General features: G+C 47.5%; 1 protein-coding gene across 5 annotated transcripts in view; it reads right to left on the bottom strand.

The window, feature by feature from the left end:
- The window catches only part of PIAS1 (protein inhibitor of activated STAT 1), a 66,933-nt gene that overhangs the window by 33,299 nt on the left and 12,293 nt on the right, over positions 1-21,341 (bottom strand). Inside the window, exon 1 of one of the 5 annotated variants that reach the window (XM_038146764.1) lies at positions 19,506-19,572. The exons of 2 other annotated variants lie outside the window; for them this stretch is intronic. In XM_038146764.1, coding sequence (XP_038002692.1) covers positions 19,506-19,529 — 24 coding nt within the window. In that variant the 5' untranslated portion in view covers positions 19,530-19,572. Of the gene's footprint in view, positions 1-528; positions 792-18,744; positions 19,256-19,505; positions 19,573-21,341 lie in introns of those variants that run through there. 2 more of the 5 variants (XM_038146763.1, XM_038146765.1) reach the window with 2 other exon arrangements.

Here is a 21,341-nt window from a genome sequence, read left to right as displayed (position 1 = left end):
ATTTGAAACATGGAAAAACACTATTTATAATGCTATACAAACACTTCTTCAGCAGAATGAGTAGTTACAGCTGAAGGGTTTAATGCCATCACCATTAAAAGTCACTTCCTGAACAGGCAGAACCTCTCAGAGCTTCACTCTGTTCTTGTTTTGTGATAAACTCACGGGCTCGGCTCGCCAAGAGCACAAGAGGATTAAGAAATAACTGAGGCGAGGGAGAAGCTCCTGCTCCACGCTGGATAATTTCCATTTTTAAGGTAAAGGCGAGCTGGAATGAGCACACAGAGAGCAGGGTCCGTGCTGGAGCCAGACGCAGAGCCCAAAACAAACAAAATCCCCACATCTTCCCCACCCCGGCGCATTCCTCGCACAGGAGGACAAGAACAATTTTGTTTGCAGTGTTCAGGGCACTGACAGATCCATCCTTAAAACCAGCAATAAAGCCTGGTGGGTTTGTTATACTCGCATAATTTATAGATAAACCTTTTGTCCACGTCACAGAGAGGCAATGCCTCAAACCATGCCCACCTTGCACAGGGCTTTGCCAGGGGACGGTGTCCCTGGGAAGCTGAGCTGGGAAAAGTCTCCTACAACATCAACAGGAGAATTCCTGTCCCTCCTCCAACCCGGCTGTGGTTTACAGGACCCAACCTGTGGGAAATGGATTGGAAGAGATAAGAAATGCTGACTTAGAAATGCCCTGGAACAGGACAGACATTGCAGACAAGTTTCAAAGGATGGCCTTACAAATAAAACTAGGAATTTCAGAGAAACTGAACTGTGAAGGATGCATTGCAGCAGGACCCACGAGGGTCATTTTAGATAATTAGCTTTAAGGCACTTACAGCATGGTGTGGCTAAGCTGATAGGCCAAGAAACACGTCTAGTGTGTTGTAATTAGGAAATAGTTGGCTTCTGATTGTGATGCTGTGAATTATAACATCTGTATTGTCTCATCCTTCTCATGAGACTCAGAACAGAATAAAAGTTTTAAAACACCTCTCAGATGCCCCATCTGTGGGTCAGAGAAGGGCATAATCTGACACCAACCCAGCTGCACCAGCAGAAATCCAAGCCCTCTCCATGCTCTGATCCATGGTACCTGACCCCGGGACAGGCAGGATAACACAGCAGAGAAACAACCCAAGCGCTGCCAAACGCACACAGAAAATCCACAAAAAAGCCTCCATTTCTCCCATTTTCCCTGTCACATCTCACCTCGTCTCAACTCCAAGCTCCTGCTGGCTCAGCTGCAGCAGCAGGGCTGAAGGGCAAAGACACAAAGAGTTTTGCTGCAGGAAATGTTGCTTTTCTTTCCTGTGGCCTGCAGCAGTGGAGCACAAAGACCGCGGGCACCTGCCAGGTACAAACCCCAGCACAAAGACTGCCCCCACCCCTGGCAGCTGAGCAGAACTGCCAGAATGATGGGATTTCTCTATCCTAACAGGAAATGAAGTAACAAAACAACAACAAAAAGCTGAACTGCAGAGAAATGAAAGGATAGGATAGGCCCAGCTCCCAAGGACTGGCTGCAGAGAAATCCTGCACGCTGCAATTCCAGGTGCTCAGTTGTGGGAATATTCATTCTGCAAACAGCACGGCAGTGCACGAGCAAATTGAGGTCGTTTAGCTCTAAAAAGGTCGAGGTTTTGGCACTTGGCTTCAAAGTGGTTTCCAACAAACCCCAGCATCAAGCACACACTGGTATTGTGCGCTCTGGTACTGAGGCAACACTCAATGCTCAAAAAGAGCATGAGGATGGTGAGAAACATTTTTCAGAGAGTGAAAGTCAGAAGAAGCTTTCCAGAAATCCAACTTAGCTGGGGGTGGTGGCCAATTTCTGCTCTGCCCGTGAAGACCTTCCTGGAGTGAGGGATGGATCTCTGAACACACCTCTGACATTTCCTGCTCCACAACCCGACCCAACCACCGCACCAAAACTGCATCACTCATGGATTCCTTATCCCTGCATCCCAGCTCCAGCACCGCAGCCTTCCCAAACCCCTCCGGGGATTTGCTGCCACCCAACCAGCCCCACAACTGCCTGTGTGAGGTGGGAAAGAGGCCAGGCTGTTCTCCCACCTCCCTGTTTTCAGGGAGCCATTTTTCCCGCTGTGTCATCCCAAGCACTTGATGCCATTCCTGCTGCTGCAGGAGCATCCCAAATTTCTGTGTGTTGAGGAAGCACTCTGAAACAACCCACCTGGAAACAAGGAGTATTCCCACCAAGGAGATTTGGGAAAAAAATTGAAATATATGGGAGTAATCCATGGGCAGCACTGGTGTCATTCCCCTCGGGCTCTCTGGCGATTATCCACAGGGAAGGGATCTTCTACCTACAGCTCTTTCCCAAAATAATCAGGATTTTTTTTTTAAGCTATTAAAGGTGAAAACTGGTGAAGGTAAGCATCATTTACTTGGATTTTCTCTGCAGCAGCAACAGCAGAGATGAAATTTGGCTTTTCACACAGACCCAGCTGTTCCAGCCAAGGAAACATTCCCAAACCGAGCTCAAGGAATTCCAGCCCTCAGCACAGCTTAGCAGCTCAGAGCATTTTCAGGAGCTGCATCTTGTCTCCATGACCTATGGAAACTGGAAATTAAGCTTAAAAATAAATAAAATCCAAGTGTTGGTGCCTCTGGATAGGACATTCCCTGGATAACCTGATGCTGGTCTCACAGGCACTGATTATCCAGGGAAATAATCTGTGAACCTGAATTATTTTCCCCATTTTCAGAAAGGAGGGACTTGTCTGAGAGGTAAAAACCAATATTTATTTATATTTGTAATAAACTGAGCAGCATCCACGGAGTGATGGACAAGGCTGAGCATTTTTCACCCATCCAGCAGCACCAAAACTGTCCTCAAAGCAAAATACTCAAATCCAAGTTTGATCCATGTTTTTTACAAAGGACCTTTCTCCAGTTATCAACCCTAGGATCTAGCAGGAGAATCCAACAAGTTATTCCTGGATGTTTATGATAAGCAGAAGCAGGGAACAAGCTCCAAAACATATTTCAATTATTTGCCAGCACGAGAAGCAGCATTTGGCTTGGGCCCACACCACATTCTGTGCCTAAAGCAATCCAGCAGGTCCTCCCAGCATTAACCTGAGAGATAAGGGGGGGGGAAATAGGAATGGGGAAAAAAAATCACCTCAAACCCCAGTGAAAAGTTGGAAGAGAACGAGTAAAGAGAGAGAAAAAAAAGAAATGGGAGATCATCAATTTATAAACAAGAATTTCAGGCAGTGACAGTAAATTTGTTATTAAAAACACAGTGATTGGCTTCGGTGATCTTCTAGTAATTAATGGTCATTATGACAGAAGAGAGCAAGCTCTGCAGCAAATTCCTTCAAAGCTGAAGGACAACACAAATGGAAATTTCCCCCTTATCAAAAAGGAATTCTGTAATCACTTCCAAAAGACAGGTAAAAAAAAGAAATTTATCTTTTTTTTTCTCTACTAAAAGCAACGAGGAAGTGTCAGAAGAGCATGGAAATGGTTCTGAATGAATCCCAGCGACCTCCAGGCCCCAGCTGTAAAAATACAGCTCCTGCAAGCTCTGAGCAGCCTCCTTAACCCCTGAGAGGAATGTTCTGGAAAAGCGACACTCACACGCAACTCTTGGCTTCTTGCATATTTCAGACTTGTGAGCCTGGCCAATCACAAAGGTAAAAAACATCCCCGTTTTTAGTAACCCGCATCCCCTAACCCTACGTCCCACCTGCAAGGCTCACCCAAGGAAACTCTCAAGGCTGAGCTATAAAAATTGAGCTGGTTCTCCCAAAAATCTGCAGGAGGGAGCGAAGCAAAGCCCGGGAAGCTGCAGGGACAGCCTGGGACTTCCTGCCTTTGTCCCAGCAACCAAAACAGCCACAGGTTGGAGCCCCTGCAATTCAAAGCAGAGCAGAGGCAAAGGCACGGGAGAACAATCATAAATATGCAACATCCTCCAGGCTTTAAGGAGGGTTTCACCAGGAAAAGCTCTTTTTTGGCTGCAGTGGCACCTGCAAGGTTTTGGGGATGAAGGCAGAACTGGAGGAGTAAAGGAACCGGGCAGTAGCAGGCATAAATATGATTTTGTTGCACGTACAAGAGGATTGAGGATTTCCTCATCAAAGAAAGCTCTGTTTACACAGGGTATCAGCGCTCAGGAAGGCCAGGCTGTAACTGCAGGAGCAAACTGAACAGCTAACAAGAAAAACAGGCTCGAAACAGTAAAAATCAGTCAACAAAACAATGCTGGAAATGCCAAAAAAAAAAACCTGGGCAGAGCTGCTGATGGCACCTCCAGAGATCTGGGCTTCCTTAAGTTCAACCTGCATTCCTGATTTCCCCCAGTAATGCGTTCCCTGCCACAGAGCTGCAGCCAGCAGGTGTTATTTACCTTCGCAGGCTCACAAACAGCAGATTTCCCTGTCCATTCAATGGCTGCAATCCTATTTATAGAAACATCCCGACCCTTGAACCAACCTGGGAGCGATGAGGCTTTTTCAGCCTGAACCTTTCTGTGATTGTGCCATTTTAAGCTCAGATCCTACCAACTTTAAGCTCGGTGCTGACATTAAGAAGCTGGCAGGGAGGAGATCAGAAAAACTGCAGCACTTGAGGTGGAAGCTTCTGGACAGGATCTCCCACCAAAATCCTTCTGTACCAGCCCGTGGAAGCACAGAACTCGGAATTCCACAGGTAATTAATCCAAGGAATATTTCCCTGGCAAGCACTTCTTCTACTTTATATCTATTATGCTGGTAAAACCTGACTATCTCCAAATTCAGTGAGTTTTAGGGAGCTCAGTGAGGCTTTTTTCATACCTGAACACCAATAAATGCCCAAATTCAGTGAGTTTTAGGAAGCTCAGTGATGCTGTTTCATACCTGAACACCAATAAATGCCCAAATTCAGTTTTAGGAAGCTCAGTGATGCTGTTTCATACCTGAACACCAATAAATTGAAACACCAGCCTGTAAATTCCAGCCAGAGCTCTCCAGCTAATCCCAGCCCTGTGATGTCACCGAGTTCTTTGAGATGCCTGTCACTGCCTGGATCCCAAAAACCCACGGTGATAAAAGTCCCAAAACTCAGTGATGAGTGACAGGACATTGGAAATCAAACAGAGGCAGCTCCAGCTCCCCGAACTGCTGCTGGGCAAAGGCAGAATTTGGAATTTTTAACATAATCCCCACCTCTTAAAGGCTGTCCTGTGCTTTTGGCAGATGCCTGTGGGATTTTGCTGTGCTCTGGGAGATGGGAAATACCTAAACCTGGCACTTTAGTGCCCTTCTGGACCCCAAATCCAGCCCTTTTCCTACACTTTTTTCCTCTGAGAGGGTGATCCAGCCAAAATGGGTGACCACACACCCCAAATTCAGAGTTTCCCCACTGAACCCTGTGGGGTTTTTGGGGGATCCAGCCCAAATGTGTGACCAGAGCCCCCAAATTCAGAGTTTCCCCACTGAACCCTGTGGGGTTTTGTTTGGTGACAATGAGGACGCACCAACCCTGCTGGGCAGAGCTGCTGGGGCAGGGATTTGCTCCAGCTGTGAGAGAGATTTGTTAGGAGAAGTCTGCCAAGACTTAAGTCATGTCTAAAGCAGGTTTGATTTAAAGCAAGCCCCATTTTATCTTAATCCGTAACGAAAGTTTTACCAGGCCCAGGAGAATTTCCCTGCTAGGTGAAGGATATTATTACTCTTGGTATTAAATAAGGTTGCTGACACAGTGGTAATCTCCATTTTCTTGGAGACTCCAGGTTCTTTTCAGCCACGCTTAAACTTAATTGTCCCTGGTGTTTTTTCTCTGAGCAGCTGGGAATGATTTCCACACCAAGCAAAGGCAGAAATTCCAGTTCAGGAATTCCTGGATCTGACACAGGAGCCTCTCTGCGAACACACCTGAGGCTAAGGGTGAAGACAATTATTTGGGAGAGGGTCACTGCCAGACAAATTGACTTTTTATGAAGAACATTCTTCACCAAAGCCTTGCTGGCTGCCAGAAGAGCGAGCTCCTGCGGGATGAGGTGCAGTGGAGCCCCGGGCAGATGCACACAGATGTGCACAGAGCTTCCTAAAGCCAGTGTCCTCTCAGGATCACAGCTTCTAACCAAAATAAAACAACTGTCAGAGCACTCAGGGATAGTCTGAACTGCTGTGTGTGTAAAAAAAGACAGGACCGAGAAGCCACATGGGAGCTCACAAATCTACACTGATTTCCCCCCCCTCCGTGGTTTAAAACAATAAAATATCCACTTTAGAATCCACAATTAACACAAAAGAAATGGTCCCACCAACTCTTGGAGTGATTTGGGATTTCCAGACGGGATTTTCCTGTCAGACTCCTTTCCAGCCATCCTTTCCCAAGCAGATATAAGCTCTGGTCACTTCCTAAATATCTCAAATAGCTGCACGAAGCACAGGGAGCTGTTGTGAGTCAGTTCGGAGGGAAAGCTGGAGAAGAATGCACCTGGAATTCCATGAATGCACTCCAGCAGCTGCCTGTCAGCAGCAGGACACGCTCACCCAGACCAACATTCCCACACGCAGGGGGTGATGCTTGCTTGTAAAACTCCGTGAATCCCTGCTGCACCAACAGCCAGCATTGCTGGGCTTGTGTTTGTCAACTCCAACTTGATTAAAATGAATTATTGACAAAAGAGATGCAGATTTGCCTCCAAGATTTGAAAACACAATCTTATTTCTGTACCTCGCAAAGTGATTTATTCCCCACGTGGCCTAAGTGAAAAATTAGTTATCCACTGAAACTTTGCTATTAATTAGCTCCAAATGAGCTAACACTTCAAGAGATGAGATTATGCACTCAAATATATCCAAACTACCCCCTTTTTTCTCCTCATTTGTCCCATTTTCTAGGATGCAGCACAGGAGACAGACGACATCATCCCTGACTATTATTCTGGTATCTCAAGAAGGTTTAATTAAGAATCATATTAAATTTGGATACTGAATTGCAAAGTGCTGAACAGCAGGGTGAAGGCAGCACATAATTGAATCTCATTTCCCTGAAAAGTAACCAATGGCTCTGCTAATGCCCCAAGAGAGGGAAAACTGCAAAACTGGAGTGATCAGCTCACAACTCACACTGGAAGAGGGAAAAAATCAGCAAAGACAATTGTATTGTTTTATTGGAATTGCTGTCCCTTTCTGTTTTATAGAAGCATCCACCTGTGAATCCACAGGGTCGGGTTTTCAGCTACCTGCACCAAGAAATTCATGTTTCCATGAGTCTGGAATGATTTACTTACTGCAATTTATCTATTACATGGTATAGGCTTTATATTTACATGTCATACTGATACTGATTAAAGTGCTAAAATGTATTTTATGGTTAAAGAAATCAGCAAAAAAAAAAAAGTATTTCTGTGATGTGAATCCAAGCCCAGGTGAAAACCCTGGCAGGGAGCTCCTCAGCTCCCACTGAAAACCTTCTGTCCTGACAGAATTGCAATTTATTTATTTATTTATTTATTATAAATAAATAAATAAATAAATAAATAAATAAATAAATAAATAAATAAATTCTATATTTATAGTATAGAATTTATATTTACATCACATATTGACAGATATTAAAGTGCTAAAACGTATTTTTATGATTAGAGAAATCAGCAAAAGAAGTTCTATGATGTGAATTCAAGCCCAGGTGTAAAGTTCAGCTCCCTTTGAAAACCTCCTGTCCTCACAGAATTGCATTTATTTATTTCTTTATTATGAATAAATAAATACATTTAATAAATAAAATAATTCTATATTCTGTATGGCAGCAGCCCGTGCCAAGGCCTGACTGCAGATCCCAGGAGCTCCAAGAGCCCTGGGCACACGGAAAGGGAAAGGGGGAGCAGGAAATTCAGTTTTTCAGATCAGCCTCAAGGCAGGGTTTCTCCCCACTGTGCAAAATGCACAGAGGTGGCAGAAGAATGGCAGAGGAAGCAGATCTTCCTGCTTTTCTTCAGCCCTCAATGAGGAGAAAGAAAATGGATTGGAATGAAAATGCAGCCAAAGATGCCTCTTAAGCAAGGCCTGAACGGCTGGCAAAGCTGATCCCAGCCCCACAATCCTATTTCAGCCCTCAAAATCTGGGATATTCTGTCCTTCCAGCTTCCAGAGCTGTCCATGCCAGAAAACTGCATTTTTATGTGCATTACCAGAGGGTTACCTATGGGCTCAAGCACGCAGTGAGTTAGGAAATTCTATATATTCTCTATGCAATATTTTCCTGGCCCACACAGAGCTCAGCAGGGCCTTCAGGAACATTTTCCCAGCACTCTGGCACATGCTAAGGACATTGCTTGGTGGGAAGAGGGAGATTTCATTCCTCAAACCCACCACCTCATCCTCCAGACACTTTTCCTCACAATCAGACTGAATGCAATTAATTTATTCCCACAATAACCCCCACCCTGCACGGAAACAAACCCCTGGATGGAATGAGGGGATCTGCAGAAGCCAAGTTTCAGCCACACCTAGGATTTCAAATCCATGAAAACCACTGCAAGTGAACTCCAACAGGATCCTGCATTCCCTGGGAATAAACCAGGATCCACAGAGAAAACTCTGATGGCAAAATGATCAAAATCCCAACCAAGTGAGAGAGACAGAGCTGCAGTTTCTGATTCAATATTCCCTCGCTTTTCCAAGCCTTGCTCCCCTCATTCCCATCTTTCTCAATTAAACATTCCCTCACTTTTCCAAGCTCCAGCCACGAGAATAAACCAGGATCCACAGAGCTGCCTAAGAAAACTCTGATGGGAAAATGATCAAAATCCCAGCCAAGTGAGAGGGACAGAGCTGCAGTTTCTGCTTCAACATTCCCTCACTTTTCCAAGCTCCAGCCACAGGAATAAACCAGGATCCAAAGAGAAAACTGATGGCAAAATGATCAAAATCCCAACCAAGTGAGAGAGGCAGAGCTGCAGTTTTGGATTCAATATTCCCTCACTTTTCCAAGCCTCCCTCCCCCCATTCCCATCTTTCTCATTCAAACATTCCCTCACTTCTCCAAGCTCCAGCCATAGGAATAAACCAGGATCCAAAGCGAAAACTCTGATGGCAAAATGATCAAAATCCAAAATCCCAACCAAGCGAGAGAGCTGCAGTTCCTGATTCAACATTCCCTCACTTTTCCAAGCCTTGCTCCCCCCATTCCCATCCCGCTCTGGGGGCAGGATGTTCCACCACTGCTCCTTTCCATCCTGACTGACCAAACCTCTGCCCCACCTCATTAACCACCTCATCCAAATCCACCCTGAATAGGAATTTGCATACAGACAAGGCTTTTGCAGCTCATTAATGGCCTCTGAATCAAACTCTCACACGTCCATGAATTTATACCCCGCCTGTCCCTTTTACACACACGGGATTATTTAGGGTCTGGTGACAAAACAAGGCATTTTCTGGGTTTCAGCAGAGATGAATTGGCTTCACCTTGGTGCCTCCTGACCCACTCACTAGGTAACAACCAACAGCTCCTATTTCCAGGTAAGGATGTTTTAATTGCTTCACAATACTGCTCAGCCTCTATACTGAAATGAAAAATAAAAATAAAGACATCGAGACATCATCGTGCGGGCCCAAGGAATGGGGTCCATGCAGTTCATTAATTAACAATCAGCTCAAGCCTTTTACCTAACTGTGTGAATGTCCTCTAAAAGACAGAGGCACATTCTACCAAACTTTTGGAGTGAACTGAACACGGGAAACAAGTTCCAACACATCTCAGCTTCCCCTCCACGCAGCCTGGCACCACCTCAGAGTCCTCCATGCGTTTAAAAACAACAGAGCAGCACAGGTCAAAGGAAAGGATGAAAATCCAGTCTGCACACACAAGCTGAGTATTCCTCCAGCATCAGTAACTCCGGTAAGAAAATGAAGCCAGGCCCTGGATCCTCAGCTGCTATTCAAAGTTCTTCTGTTACCATCAGGCTGAATGTTCCAGGAGCAAACAATAGGGGAAGGTCATGCGCGGCATCCTCAGCTTAACCTGTTCCTGAACACTCAAAAAAGCCTGGAGCTGCAGGGTTTGAAGGATGGAGCATCACTGGCAGAGCCCAGTTTCACGTCCAGAACTTGTGGGAAAAGCAGAGCAGCCAGCCCAGAGCTTCCCAGAGTGACCTTTGCCACTGCTGGGCCCAAGATAAACACAGGTATGAGAACAGCAGCTCAGCTGCGAGCACACAAACCACTGGGAGAAATGGCTGGGAGGGAGCAGAGAGCAGAAAAAAAATTATTCTAAATTATGTCAATTCCTGCTTCACCCAAAGGTCCAAGTGTGGGTGGGTTCGGTGGTCTCATCATAAAAAACATATTAAATAATTAGAAATGCATATATACACACAGATGACAAGTGGAAATGTCAGAGCATGGCAGAAGTCCAGCATGGCTTCCCTAATGAAGAAATAATGAAAGCTCAGAGTTTTCAACCTAAAAATAGAGCACCTGGGGACAGCTGTGATCCAATCTGGAAAACCAGGAGCAGCACACAGAGATGGACAGGGAGGAGCTGACTGTCCTCCTCCATCACAGCACCCAGGGATGGAACAGGCTCCAAACAACACAAGCAGGGTCAGAAATCCCTCCCAAAACACTGGGAACAAAATCAGGTTATAAAGGTTCAAGGAAACCTGGAAAGGCACTTTAATAGATCTGTTATGGCTGATGCACCCCACTGGATGCAGAGGGCTGAGCTGGAAGTGGCTGCAGATGGAGGAATTTCTCCCACTTTGCCCTGTTTTCCTCCCTCACACATTTCTAGGAGCCGCAGGAGACACCACCAGGCTGGATGGACCCTGGTCTGACCCACCACAGGCACTTTTCCATCCCTAGGAATCAGTTTCTAACACGTTTATTTTCAGCCATTTCCTCTAAAAGCCAAGCGACATCGTCGAGCGCCTCAAATAAAAAATGTCACTGCAGAACAGAAAGAGACACATTTTAACAGCAAAGAGGCAAAAGTAGGAATTAACTGAATGAAAAGCTGGGTGGACACCCTTTAGAAAAATATTACTTCAAATCCTTGCGATTCAAACCAACAACAGTTCTGATACTTGAAATAAAATAAAAAATCTGAAGCCCTGCCATGGAGTGGCCTCGGCAGATTCACAGATGAGAGGCTGTTAAATCAACACGGAACCTACCAAAAAGAACAGCTTTGTTTGTGTCCCACGTTCCTGGTGCTGTGCATTTCTAGGTGCACTCACAGCTCCATCCAGAGCCTGAGCAGAGCTGCCTCCAACAGCTTTTCCAAGAAGCTGAAAATCTCCACAAATACTTGGACCGCTTCAAAGGCTCTTATTTTGCACCAGGGAAACGAGATACAACATCTGCACAGAAGTGAGATCATTTTGTCAAGGGAGTCTCGAGAAACACGATGAGGAATGAGTGTATCAAAAACATTCTCATCCACACAACTCTTCACACAACTCTCCTGCAGCTCAGATCACAGATTTTACCTGAACCAAATTATCCCTACTGCATTTGGCTTCTGCTTTTCACAATAAAAATACAGAATAGGGAGCTGCACCTAAGCTGAATTGCCAAGGCAAACACTTTGCTGCTATTTTCATCCTATATTCCATTTTGCACACTGATCATTTATCAGTTAAATATCTTGTATAAACCATCCAATATATCCCATTTTCGGTTGAATATCCTGTATAAACCATCCTGTATATCCCATTTTTTCAGTTGAATATCTTCTATAAGGCCAGCTTAGAAAAGCCAAGCCTCAAAGTTCTGCCCAGCCCAAATTTCTCAGAACATTGCTCACGTGTTTGCACACTCCACTGGCTGTGGCCACAAAAGATGCAATTTCAGGTGTTGCAGCCAAGCAAGGAGGAGACTGAGCTCAGTTTCCCACATGCTTTAGAACCATGGATTTAGCAGGAGAAGGGGAAGGAGTGGGAGAGCTTCAAAATGGACAATAATTTCATGGAGGCTCCTGGTGAAGAGCTGTGTGTCACCTTCTCCCCTCTGAAGGTTCACTGCTCATGAAATTTTAATTTTTGGAAGCAACTCCCACCTTTTCCACTGGTATCAGTGGACAGTCTCAGGAACTGCTTTTGCACACTGCTGAGGATGTGCACGAACAGAAATCCTCAGGAGTAAAAACTCCTCGAGAACGACACCGTGGCAGGGAATCACCCGCCCAAATCCCATCCTCAGAAATTCTTTGTCAAAGATGTGAGGTCCGGCAGGATGGTCTGGCAGGAGGTTTGGGAACAGAGCTCCTTCAGCCTGGTGGAGAGAAGGCTTCGGAGCAACCTCCTGGCAACCTTCCAGGGTGTCCAGGAGGTCACCACGGAAACAGCCACGATCTTCCCACTGGAACACAGCCCAAGCTGAAGCAGCAGGCTCAGGCCGGAGATCAAAAACAGCCAAACCAACTCTGTTTCCACCACGACAGCAGCTAAGCCAGGGAAGAGGCTGTCCACAGAGGTGGTGCCATCTCCACCCCTGGAGGTTTCACAGAGCAGACTGGACCAAGCCCTGAGCGACCTGTTCTGACCCCACAGCTGATCCTGCCTGGGCTGGAGACTGCCCACTCCCAGCCAGAATCACTGAATCAGCCGGGGTGGTCAGGATCAAGGAGCAAGAAGGTGTCAAACGGAAAGAAACACCATGAAAAACCAATGGGAGAGCCCTGCTGAACTCTGGTGTAAAGAATTCAGCATGACAATTTATCTGGGGGCTGGAAACGGGGAGAAAGCACTCAGGATACACCACGAACAGATAAGGGGCAGGGAAGGAAGTCTCTGCAGAGATAAAGGGATGCTCCACCATCTGTGCAGGAGGAGTTGCTGGCTGTGTGAGCCCCGAGCAGGGCACAGATAGGAGCTGCCCCCTGCTCCCTGTCCTGCTGTCAGGCGTCCTTCCCGGATGGAAAGTGGCCACTGGAGCATTTCCTGCAGCCCAGGCAGGGCCCTTCCATGTTTACTCCCATGTGTCCAGCCAGCTCATTCCCATTTCCTAACCCAAACACGGGAAGTTCACTGCAGAGCATCTGCAGTGCAGCCCATGAGGTGACAGCACTTATCTGTGTCCCCTAAATAAACCTCCACGTGGCCACGGAGTCCCTGCTCTGCTGCAGAGCCCAGGGCTCCCTTCTCCCCAGGCACAGCCTTTAGGAGGCTCCTCTTCCTTCCCATTAATTATCCTGCCACTTCCCATATAAATCTCTTGTATATCATCTCCCATAGACGTGAAGGTCAAGCTCAGGCTGACCTCTGGTCTAATTGTACCCTGGCTTTTCATTTCTTTGTTTCCCGTATTCCAGACAAGCCCGTCATACCCTCCCACTCCTCCCTAGCCTTGGAATCCAATCTCCAGAGCACTCTGGAGGGACACAGCAGACCAGCAGGGACATCCTGAGCCAGCCCCAATCCCAAAGGGAAAAGAAGATGAAGCAAATTGCTGAGCACCCCTGGATCAATGCAGCTGCACCAGGCACGGGAGCCTCAGCCAAAGAGGGAGAAGAAAAGGTGTGAAGGGACAACAATATCCTGTTCACCTGGCTCCATGGAATGCTGCCTGAAAAACCTGCAAGATCAGAACGAAACTACCATCTCCTGGCCCCATCCTCAGCTCCATACATTCTCAAAGCTTTAATACCTTCTAGTTTGTCTTGTAGCCCCCAAGCTTTTCACTTACTCTGAAACAGCCACATTTTACGGCAGCGACGACGTTTGAAATGGCTTTGATAGCGTTGAGTAAAATTACAGAAATAAGCAGTCTTTTATAAGCTCCTTTCTCCTCCTCATCCCCCTCCCTAGCAAAAGATTTTTGAGTATCTGCTCTCTCTACTCACTCTACTTTTAAGAAAGGCATTTGTTTCCATGAACAGGCTGCTATTGAAGGTACTACGTGCAATTTCTGCATCGTAAAATCCAATCATCTCCACTTTAAAAAGCCCAAACCAACACTCTCAGCACTTACTGGTCTGCACAGAGCTGGAGCAGTGACAGAGCACAATCAATACCTGAGCTTCAGCAAGAGGATCCCAAAACCCAGCTGCCCCAGCAGTCACTCCAGATGGGCATTTCCCCTTTTCTCCTGCTCAAGAACAACACAAACATTTATTTGTGATTCTTGCAGGCACAGTTCTGTTAATCAGAGGGGAAGGGGGGGCGGCACGGGCTGAGGCACACAAGGTATTTACAGAGAAGTTTTTCACATAAAAGCCATGTTTGCATTCTTCCCTGAAATCTGGGGTTTTCAAAAGGCTTTTGCTGCTTTTTATGGAGGGTGATGAAGCCAAGTTTTCCATGAGAAGGGCACCTGTAAAGCAAAAGTCTCTACTCTGGAAGCACAGCAGCAAAAGCAAAGGGACATTTCTGACACAACTTCAGCTCTGGAGGTGAAATTCTTTCCTCGTGGAGCCAAGAGCCAAACACCAACACCCCGTGTAAGAGAAAAGCCTCAAGAGAGAAAATCCATTCTCCAGCCAGAAATCCTCTGGGACACTGAGAGATCCAAAAATGAACCCTCTCAAAATGCTGATTCCCAAGCAACCAAGGGATGAGGGCTTCAAATTCCATCGTTTCAGCAGAGCCCAATGCCACAGGATGGAGAGCAGCAGCCCACCTCACCCCAAGCTTTGGGGCAAACAGGAATTCCAGGAGATGATCCAAAGGGTCAAGCCCCCAACTCACCCTAAGCTTTAGGACAAACAGGAATTCCAGGAGATGCTCCAGAGGGTCAGACCCCACATTATCCCAAGCTTTAGGACAAACAGGAATTCCAGGAGATTCTCCAGAGGGTCAGACCCCACATTATCCCAAGCTTTAGGACAAACAGGAATTCCAGGAGATGCTCCAGAGGGTCAGACCCCACATTATCCCAAGCTTTAGGACAAACAGGAATTCCAGGAGATTCTCCAGAGGGTCAGACCCCACATTATCCCAAGCTTTAGGACAAACAGGAATTCCAGGAGATGATCCAGAGGGTCAGACCCCACATTATCCCAAGCTTTAGGACAAACAGGAATTCCAGGAGATGCTCCAGAGGGTCAGAACCACCCTCACCCTAAGCTTTAAGACAAACAAGGATTCCAAGAGATGCTCCAAAGGGTCAGCCCTCACCTCACCCCAAGCTTTAGGACAAGCAAGGATCCCAGAGATGCTCCAGAGAAAGGACAGGGCTGGGGGTCTCTCAGAACAATTACAGGGAGCACTCGAGCCTCAAGTGCCTGAAGCTCTGGTTTGGTTTTCACTCTAATGGCACTGAAGAGAACTGATGAGAGGCTGATTTCCCCGAGAAGAGATTCCAGGAACTCCATCCCACCGTGCCAGACGCATTAGGGACGAGCCTGCCCTCCCCAGGCTCTGCTGGATGCAGGGCAGGGTATCAACCGCAGCGCTCAGGCTCCATCCCTATAAATAACTGCAATATCAGAGGTACCCGAGCTCCCCACGCCCTGCTCCGTGGGATGCTGTTAACTATTTCTCTCGTGTGCCTGATCCATGAATATTCTTACCAATGGCCAGGCACTGAGCACTTCTCCTCCCTGCAGGAACATTTTTCCCGTGCAATAAAACTGAATAAGGTGCATCTCCTACCTGCTTCTAACTGAGATTCCTAAACACCTTTATAACCCAAAGAAAATCCTCTCTAAATCCATTAAAAATAACTACTACGAAATGCTGGGGCTTGCTCCTCGAGTGAATTTGACTTGCACAGAGCCAGAGATCCTCCCGGGACGGGGAAGGTTTACCCAAAGCTCTCTGGCACTGTATTTATGTGCATGCAACAATCTGGGGTTTCTTGGCAATAAAAGCTGGTTATGGATTGAGGCTTGGACAGTTCAGCTGCCAATTTTATCCCTCTGATATCTGCAACCCCAGTGCGGATGACCTAAAGCTCAAAAAAAAGATACCCAGCCCAAAAATCAGTGAAAAATACAATTGTGCTGGCACAGTCCAAATTACAGCATGAACAAATGTAATCCAGGGGCTCAGATAACAATGAAAAGTAGATTATATTTACTTTAATCCCAGCAACACACAACCTCAGCAACTTAGAAAAGGATTAAGCAGGAAGAGCTCGTAATGCAGAAGTGTAAAATTCTAATTGAACGCTGAAACAGGTAGATTATGTTTATTAAATTAGGGATGCGATTCCACAGGTCCATTTGTCACTGTTATCCCAGAAGTGCCTCCCCGGATCTCAGGGAGGGGTATTTCCCAACTGAGAATACTTCTAAGTGGTCTGTGCTCCTCACCATTGTGTGGAAATGCTGTGATGAATTTTCATTCAAACTCTTGGCTCACTTTTTTTTTTTTAATTTTATTTTTAAAGTATAAATTATGTCTAACAAGAAACACACCAGGGATCTCTTCAATCCCCAAAGGCACTTTCTTAAAAGGAGAGAGAACAAAGGAGAAAACCTCCCAGCATGTGCTTTCCAAACCAGCTCCTTAGGACAGTATCAAGAATGACAATGCTTGAACATAAGCTTTTCTTTTTCATTCTTTGATCCGTGGTTAATTGAATTGATTATTGCAAACTGTGTAATGATTTCCAAAATGCTGGAGTGGAAGGCAAAGATCACAACAATCTAATAACCAATTTAAAGAGATGTAAGAAATATTGAAGGAAAGATTTAATCACTCAAGTATACTCCTTCCAATTAGAAAGAGCTTTAAATAGCTTACCTTGAGATAAATTAGAGTCTGGGTGCAATTAGACAGGAATAGTAATTAAGATCAGGAAAATTCACATATGCCTCAGCCTATGGAGTGAGGGAGAACTCCGCAGAAGAACAAACTTTGCATTACCTTATTTCAGCAGCAGAAAGGGAAACATACTGCTTCAATTTACCCCAACCTTCCAGAGTACCCGGGAATTCAGGAACCTCACAAGGCTGCGATCTGCAAAGTTGTGTTTCATCTTATCTGATTTTTTTTTTTTTCCCCCACAGAACAAACAATCCCAAATGGGGGCAAAAAAAAGGCTGAAAGGCTCTGGCTTGTGGTAAGAAAATACATTACGGGAAAGGCAATTTCATGATTAAAACTCCATGAAAAATTGTGGCAAGCAAGACTGACCACTGTTTTTCTGGAGGGAGCAAGAACTTTAATTTTCCTTTGGCAGTAGCACCCATCGTATCACATTCCCCAATTTCCACAGGCTCCCACACATAGCCCCAGGGTTCTTTGCACAGGAAGGCAACAAAGTTTTAGAAACTTGAGTAAGTTTTTCTGACAAACTTTTTCTGGCCAGGCAAAAGAGCCCCTGCCCAAGTACTACAGTTGATTTTAGTTTTTAAAGGTCACTAAATCTGAAAATCAATCCCATTTGCTAATTAATCAGAGAAGCGTACAGGGTTTTACCTAAGAAAATAATTAAAGGAATTCACTGGTCATTCTTCAAAGAGAGGAGTCTTAATCACAAACCCTCCCTTAGCTACCTTTCAACTCCCAAAAAAAAACTTAAAAGCACGTTTTCTGGGGATTTACTCCTGCTTAAAAAATAGCCAGTGTCCCCAGCCAGGATGTCAGAGCTCTCCAAGAGCCACATTTTTCTGAGGAGCACCTGAGAGCCTGGAGAGCTGCAGGGTGACAGCTCCAAGCCCAAGCAGGAGATTCTGTGCCCCCTCTCCCTCCTGACAGAGCAGCACCCACCCACACACCTTTTAAATTCTGTACGGTCCAAAGACAAAAAAAAACCCAGAATGTCCTGAGGTCTTCCAAGTATGAATTTGTGAAGCAATTACTTTTCTGTTAAGCCAAGCTCCTGTCGCTGCAGAAAAAAGCCCAACTTTTCAGGGAGCCACCCTCCAGTCCCTGCCTGCAAGCACCACTCCAATCATAACCTGAGCAGAAAGCTGAAATCGAGAATAAAACAGTAACTTTGCCATTTACCCTCCACATCCCTGAGGCAGCAACAGCACTTTAGGAAACATGAATTTTAAAAACTCTGGTTTTTCTCTGCTGGTTCTCAAGAAGGAGATTTCTAACGGGGATCAATGAAGGGTTTGGAATGACTTTATTCCCCGTCTCCCATCTCTTTGAACTCCTTTTGAGTCCCCCTTGCTAATAAAGGCATCACATAAAGCCAAGCTGGCTGCTGTGCACCACGAAACTCTCGCAGTTACTTACCAAAACACACTACTCCATTTGCCACGCTAAAATTAACAAAAAGTCGAGCACTGGAATCACATCTTAACCCTTTGATCTCGTTATGTGGGAAGCAGAGTTTGAAAAGAAAAAAAGGCTTAAGGACTACACAGCTCAAGCAATACAATGTGGTCTGAAGATAGCCAGAAAAACGAAGGCCAGAGGAGGATTTAAAGGAGGATCTGAAGGCTCCTGACCCACACAAGCCAGAACACACCCGGGATTTGATATTTCTTCACCTGCTGACAGCTCCTTAAGCATCTAAAAATGAAAGCGCACGGTACCTTTGATACACAGAAAACTGAGATCGACCAAACCTCAAGGGAAAGACAAAATATCTCCTTAGTCATACTTGACATATTCTGTAGTTTATGCTACACATTTCACACGCCTGTGCCCGTACACATTTCACATCCACCTGATTCGTGCCGTTCCCTCTGCGAACTTTAAGAGGCAGGAGCCCTCCTGGCGAATATATCGACCCTGTGACAACTGCGAGGAAACTTTCAACACCCTGCAGGGTGTGCAGGGCGCAGTCTGCACCCACGCGCGGCCCCAAAGCACCCGCAAAGTTTCGGGGGGTCCTTTCCTCGGATTTTGGGGCGGATGCTTACCCCCCTCCATCCTGCGGCTGCTCTTCCTCAAAACTGCTGATTCTCCTGCGCGTTAGGAAACCCGAAGTTCCGCGTTCGGCACAGCTCCTCCCGCTCCTGCCCCCCCCGGGTGAGCGCCCAAACCCCCCCCAAAAAATCCTCCAAAAACGCCCCGAACGCAGCGACCCCCGCCCGGGCAGCGCCGGCCCGGCTCGGAGCGCCCCGTTTCCACGCGTTCCGCAGGATGACAGGGACCGCCGCCAGCTCAACACCGCGGAACTCCTCCACATCTGCTTGTGACGTTCTTTATTTACCGGAGGGGCGGCGGGCCGGCCTCCCCGGCGCGCTGCCCCCGCTGTCACCGCGGGCACCGCCGCTGCCGGGGGTCGCTCCCGCCGGACTCCCCTGCAAACTTCGCGGGGCGCCCGGGGCTCCGTCCCCCGCCCCGGCAGCGGCCGCGCCAGCCCCCCGCGGGGGCTCCCCCGGCCGCCGCCCTCAGCCCGCGGCGGCGCGGCCCGACCCGGCGGGCTCGGAGCGGAGCCGCCCGCGCTGCCCCGGCTGCCGGCGGGGCCGCCCGGCGGAGCGCGGCCGGCGAGGGGGGGCGGCGAGGGGGGGCGGCGAGGGGAGGCAGCTCCGCGCTCCGCTCCCCACCCACCCCGCCCCTCAGCCCTCGCTGCCGGCGGGGCTCCGCCGCGGCCGCCCCGGCGGGGCTCGTCTCGCCCCGGGCCGGTCTCGGCCGCGGCCCCGGCGGCGCCGCGGGGGGACCCGGAGCTGCGCTTTACCTTTAGTTCCGCACTGTCCGCCATCTTGCGACTCTGCGCGCAGGCGCAGTGAACCCCGCCGGGACACCGCCCCCCCCCGCCGCCCCGCCCGCCCGCAGCGCGCAGCGTTTGAATCGCGGCGCCATTTTGTGCCTCCGAGCCCGCCGGGCCGGCCCCGCCGCTCCGAGCCCCAGCCCCGGGGGCGATGCGCCCGCCCGGCTCTCGCTGCGGCTCCCGAGCCGCCCCGGGGCCGCCGCCCTGCCCGTAAAGTTCCGCCGTGCGCGGTGCTGCCGGCCCCGCTGCGCGCTCCGTGAGGGGCGCGGGTCCCTGCGGGCGCTCCGGCTCCCCTCAGCCCCGCGGATCGCCACAGGGGAGCGGCGGATGCGCGTTCCTGCAGTAATAAATAAATTGATTAAAATGGGGTTTTGGAACTCCCTGCTACTTAATCCGCGATTTTAAGACCTTTAGGAGTGGAACGGGATGGGGCCGGGGTACCTCAGCGGGCGCTGGCGGAGCCTCCGGCTCCTGGTCTGCCTCAAGCGGGAAATGAGGAGTTTTATTTCGGTGAATTACAAGTTTTGTTTCGGGGAATTATAATTTTTATTTCCCTGGGCTAGTGCGGAGAAGTTCAGGAATCACCGTGAGTTCTCCCGGGTTTTCCTGCTACCGAGGAGCAGCAGTGCAGGTGTTCCAGCAGCCCCAAAGAGCAGAGAGTTGGGATGCAAATACACCCATTTCGTGTCAATTTTGAATAATTTTGTGCTCTTCCAACTGCAAGCCAGAGGGGAAAATATCCACCAAAATTCTGCCTGGCAAGATGACAGCATCAGTTGTGAATTTGGGTAGATTAAATATTAGTATTTAAGTCACTATAGCTTTATTCAGCCTCTTTCTACCTGTGTGTTATTCTGTAAATATAGATCACCATGACAATGTCTCTCCTTGGCCTTCACCTTAATGCACAGAACGGAACAAAGAAGGGAAAATTTCCTATTTTTCCATAGCTGCAATAAAATCCATTGTCCTGCATTCAGAAAGCACTTAGATTATGGGCACTGAAAAGAAAATAAAGCTTCAATGTTTCAACTCTGCAGATTGAAACAAGGCGTGCAGGGAACCTGGGCTAAGATAACCATGAGTGGTAATTACAGAATTTAAAACATTTGACTCAGAGGGTTACCCAGGATTTAAAATTAGGTAGTTTGTGTTAAGGGAAGAATAGGAGAGAGGTGTCAAATATGGTAAAGGAGCTTTTTGATACAATGCTGTTTATTGCTAAGAATATTTATATGAAGTCCTGAAGAAAACAACTCCTAGTAAATAGGGATGACAGTGGAATGGCATCAGGATGTGTCACAGTCCATCAGTCCAGGACAAAACTGTATGGATTTTGGCCAAGGTGACACATACTTAACCTAGAAAAACAACATATATCAATTACATGAACACAAATAAATAAAGATACGAACATAGATATAAATCATATGTTCAATAAACAGATTTTTGATGGCATCCTGTTTATGGTAAGGATGTAATTAAGTCTGATACACCAAGCAAAGCACACAACTCATATCTCTGTCCAAACTTCTCATTCCCAAGCGTTTCACCCAGAAACACTCTCCAGACTGGCAGAAAATCGGGGGAACTCCTGGCTGGCACCCCCCTTTCTTCATCCCTCACCCCAATTCCATCGATGGCCACTGTGCTCCTGGAGCTGTGCCACGCTCAGAGGGAGCGCTCGGAAAATGAGCAGCAATTAGAGGAGGCTGATGAGCAGCACTCCGACAATCCTGCGCGTAATGAAGATTTCTCTCGGTGTCTGAGAGGCTGATTTGGGGAGGGGGCAGGGTGCTCGGC

The sequence above is a fragment of the Motacilla alba genome, chromosome 10, assembly GCF_015832195.1.
Source record: "Motacilla alba alba isolate MOTALB_02 chromosome 10, Motacilla_alba_V1.0_pri, whole genome shotgun sequence".
NCBI lineage: Eukaryota > Metazoa > Chordata > Aves > Passeriformes > Motacillidae > Motacilla > Motacilla alba.
This window is presented reverse-complemented; position numbering and strand designations above follow the sequence as displayed.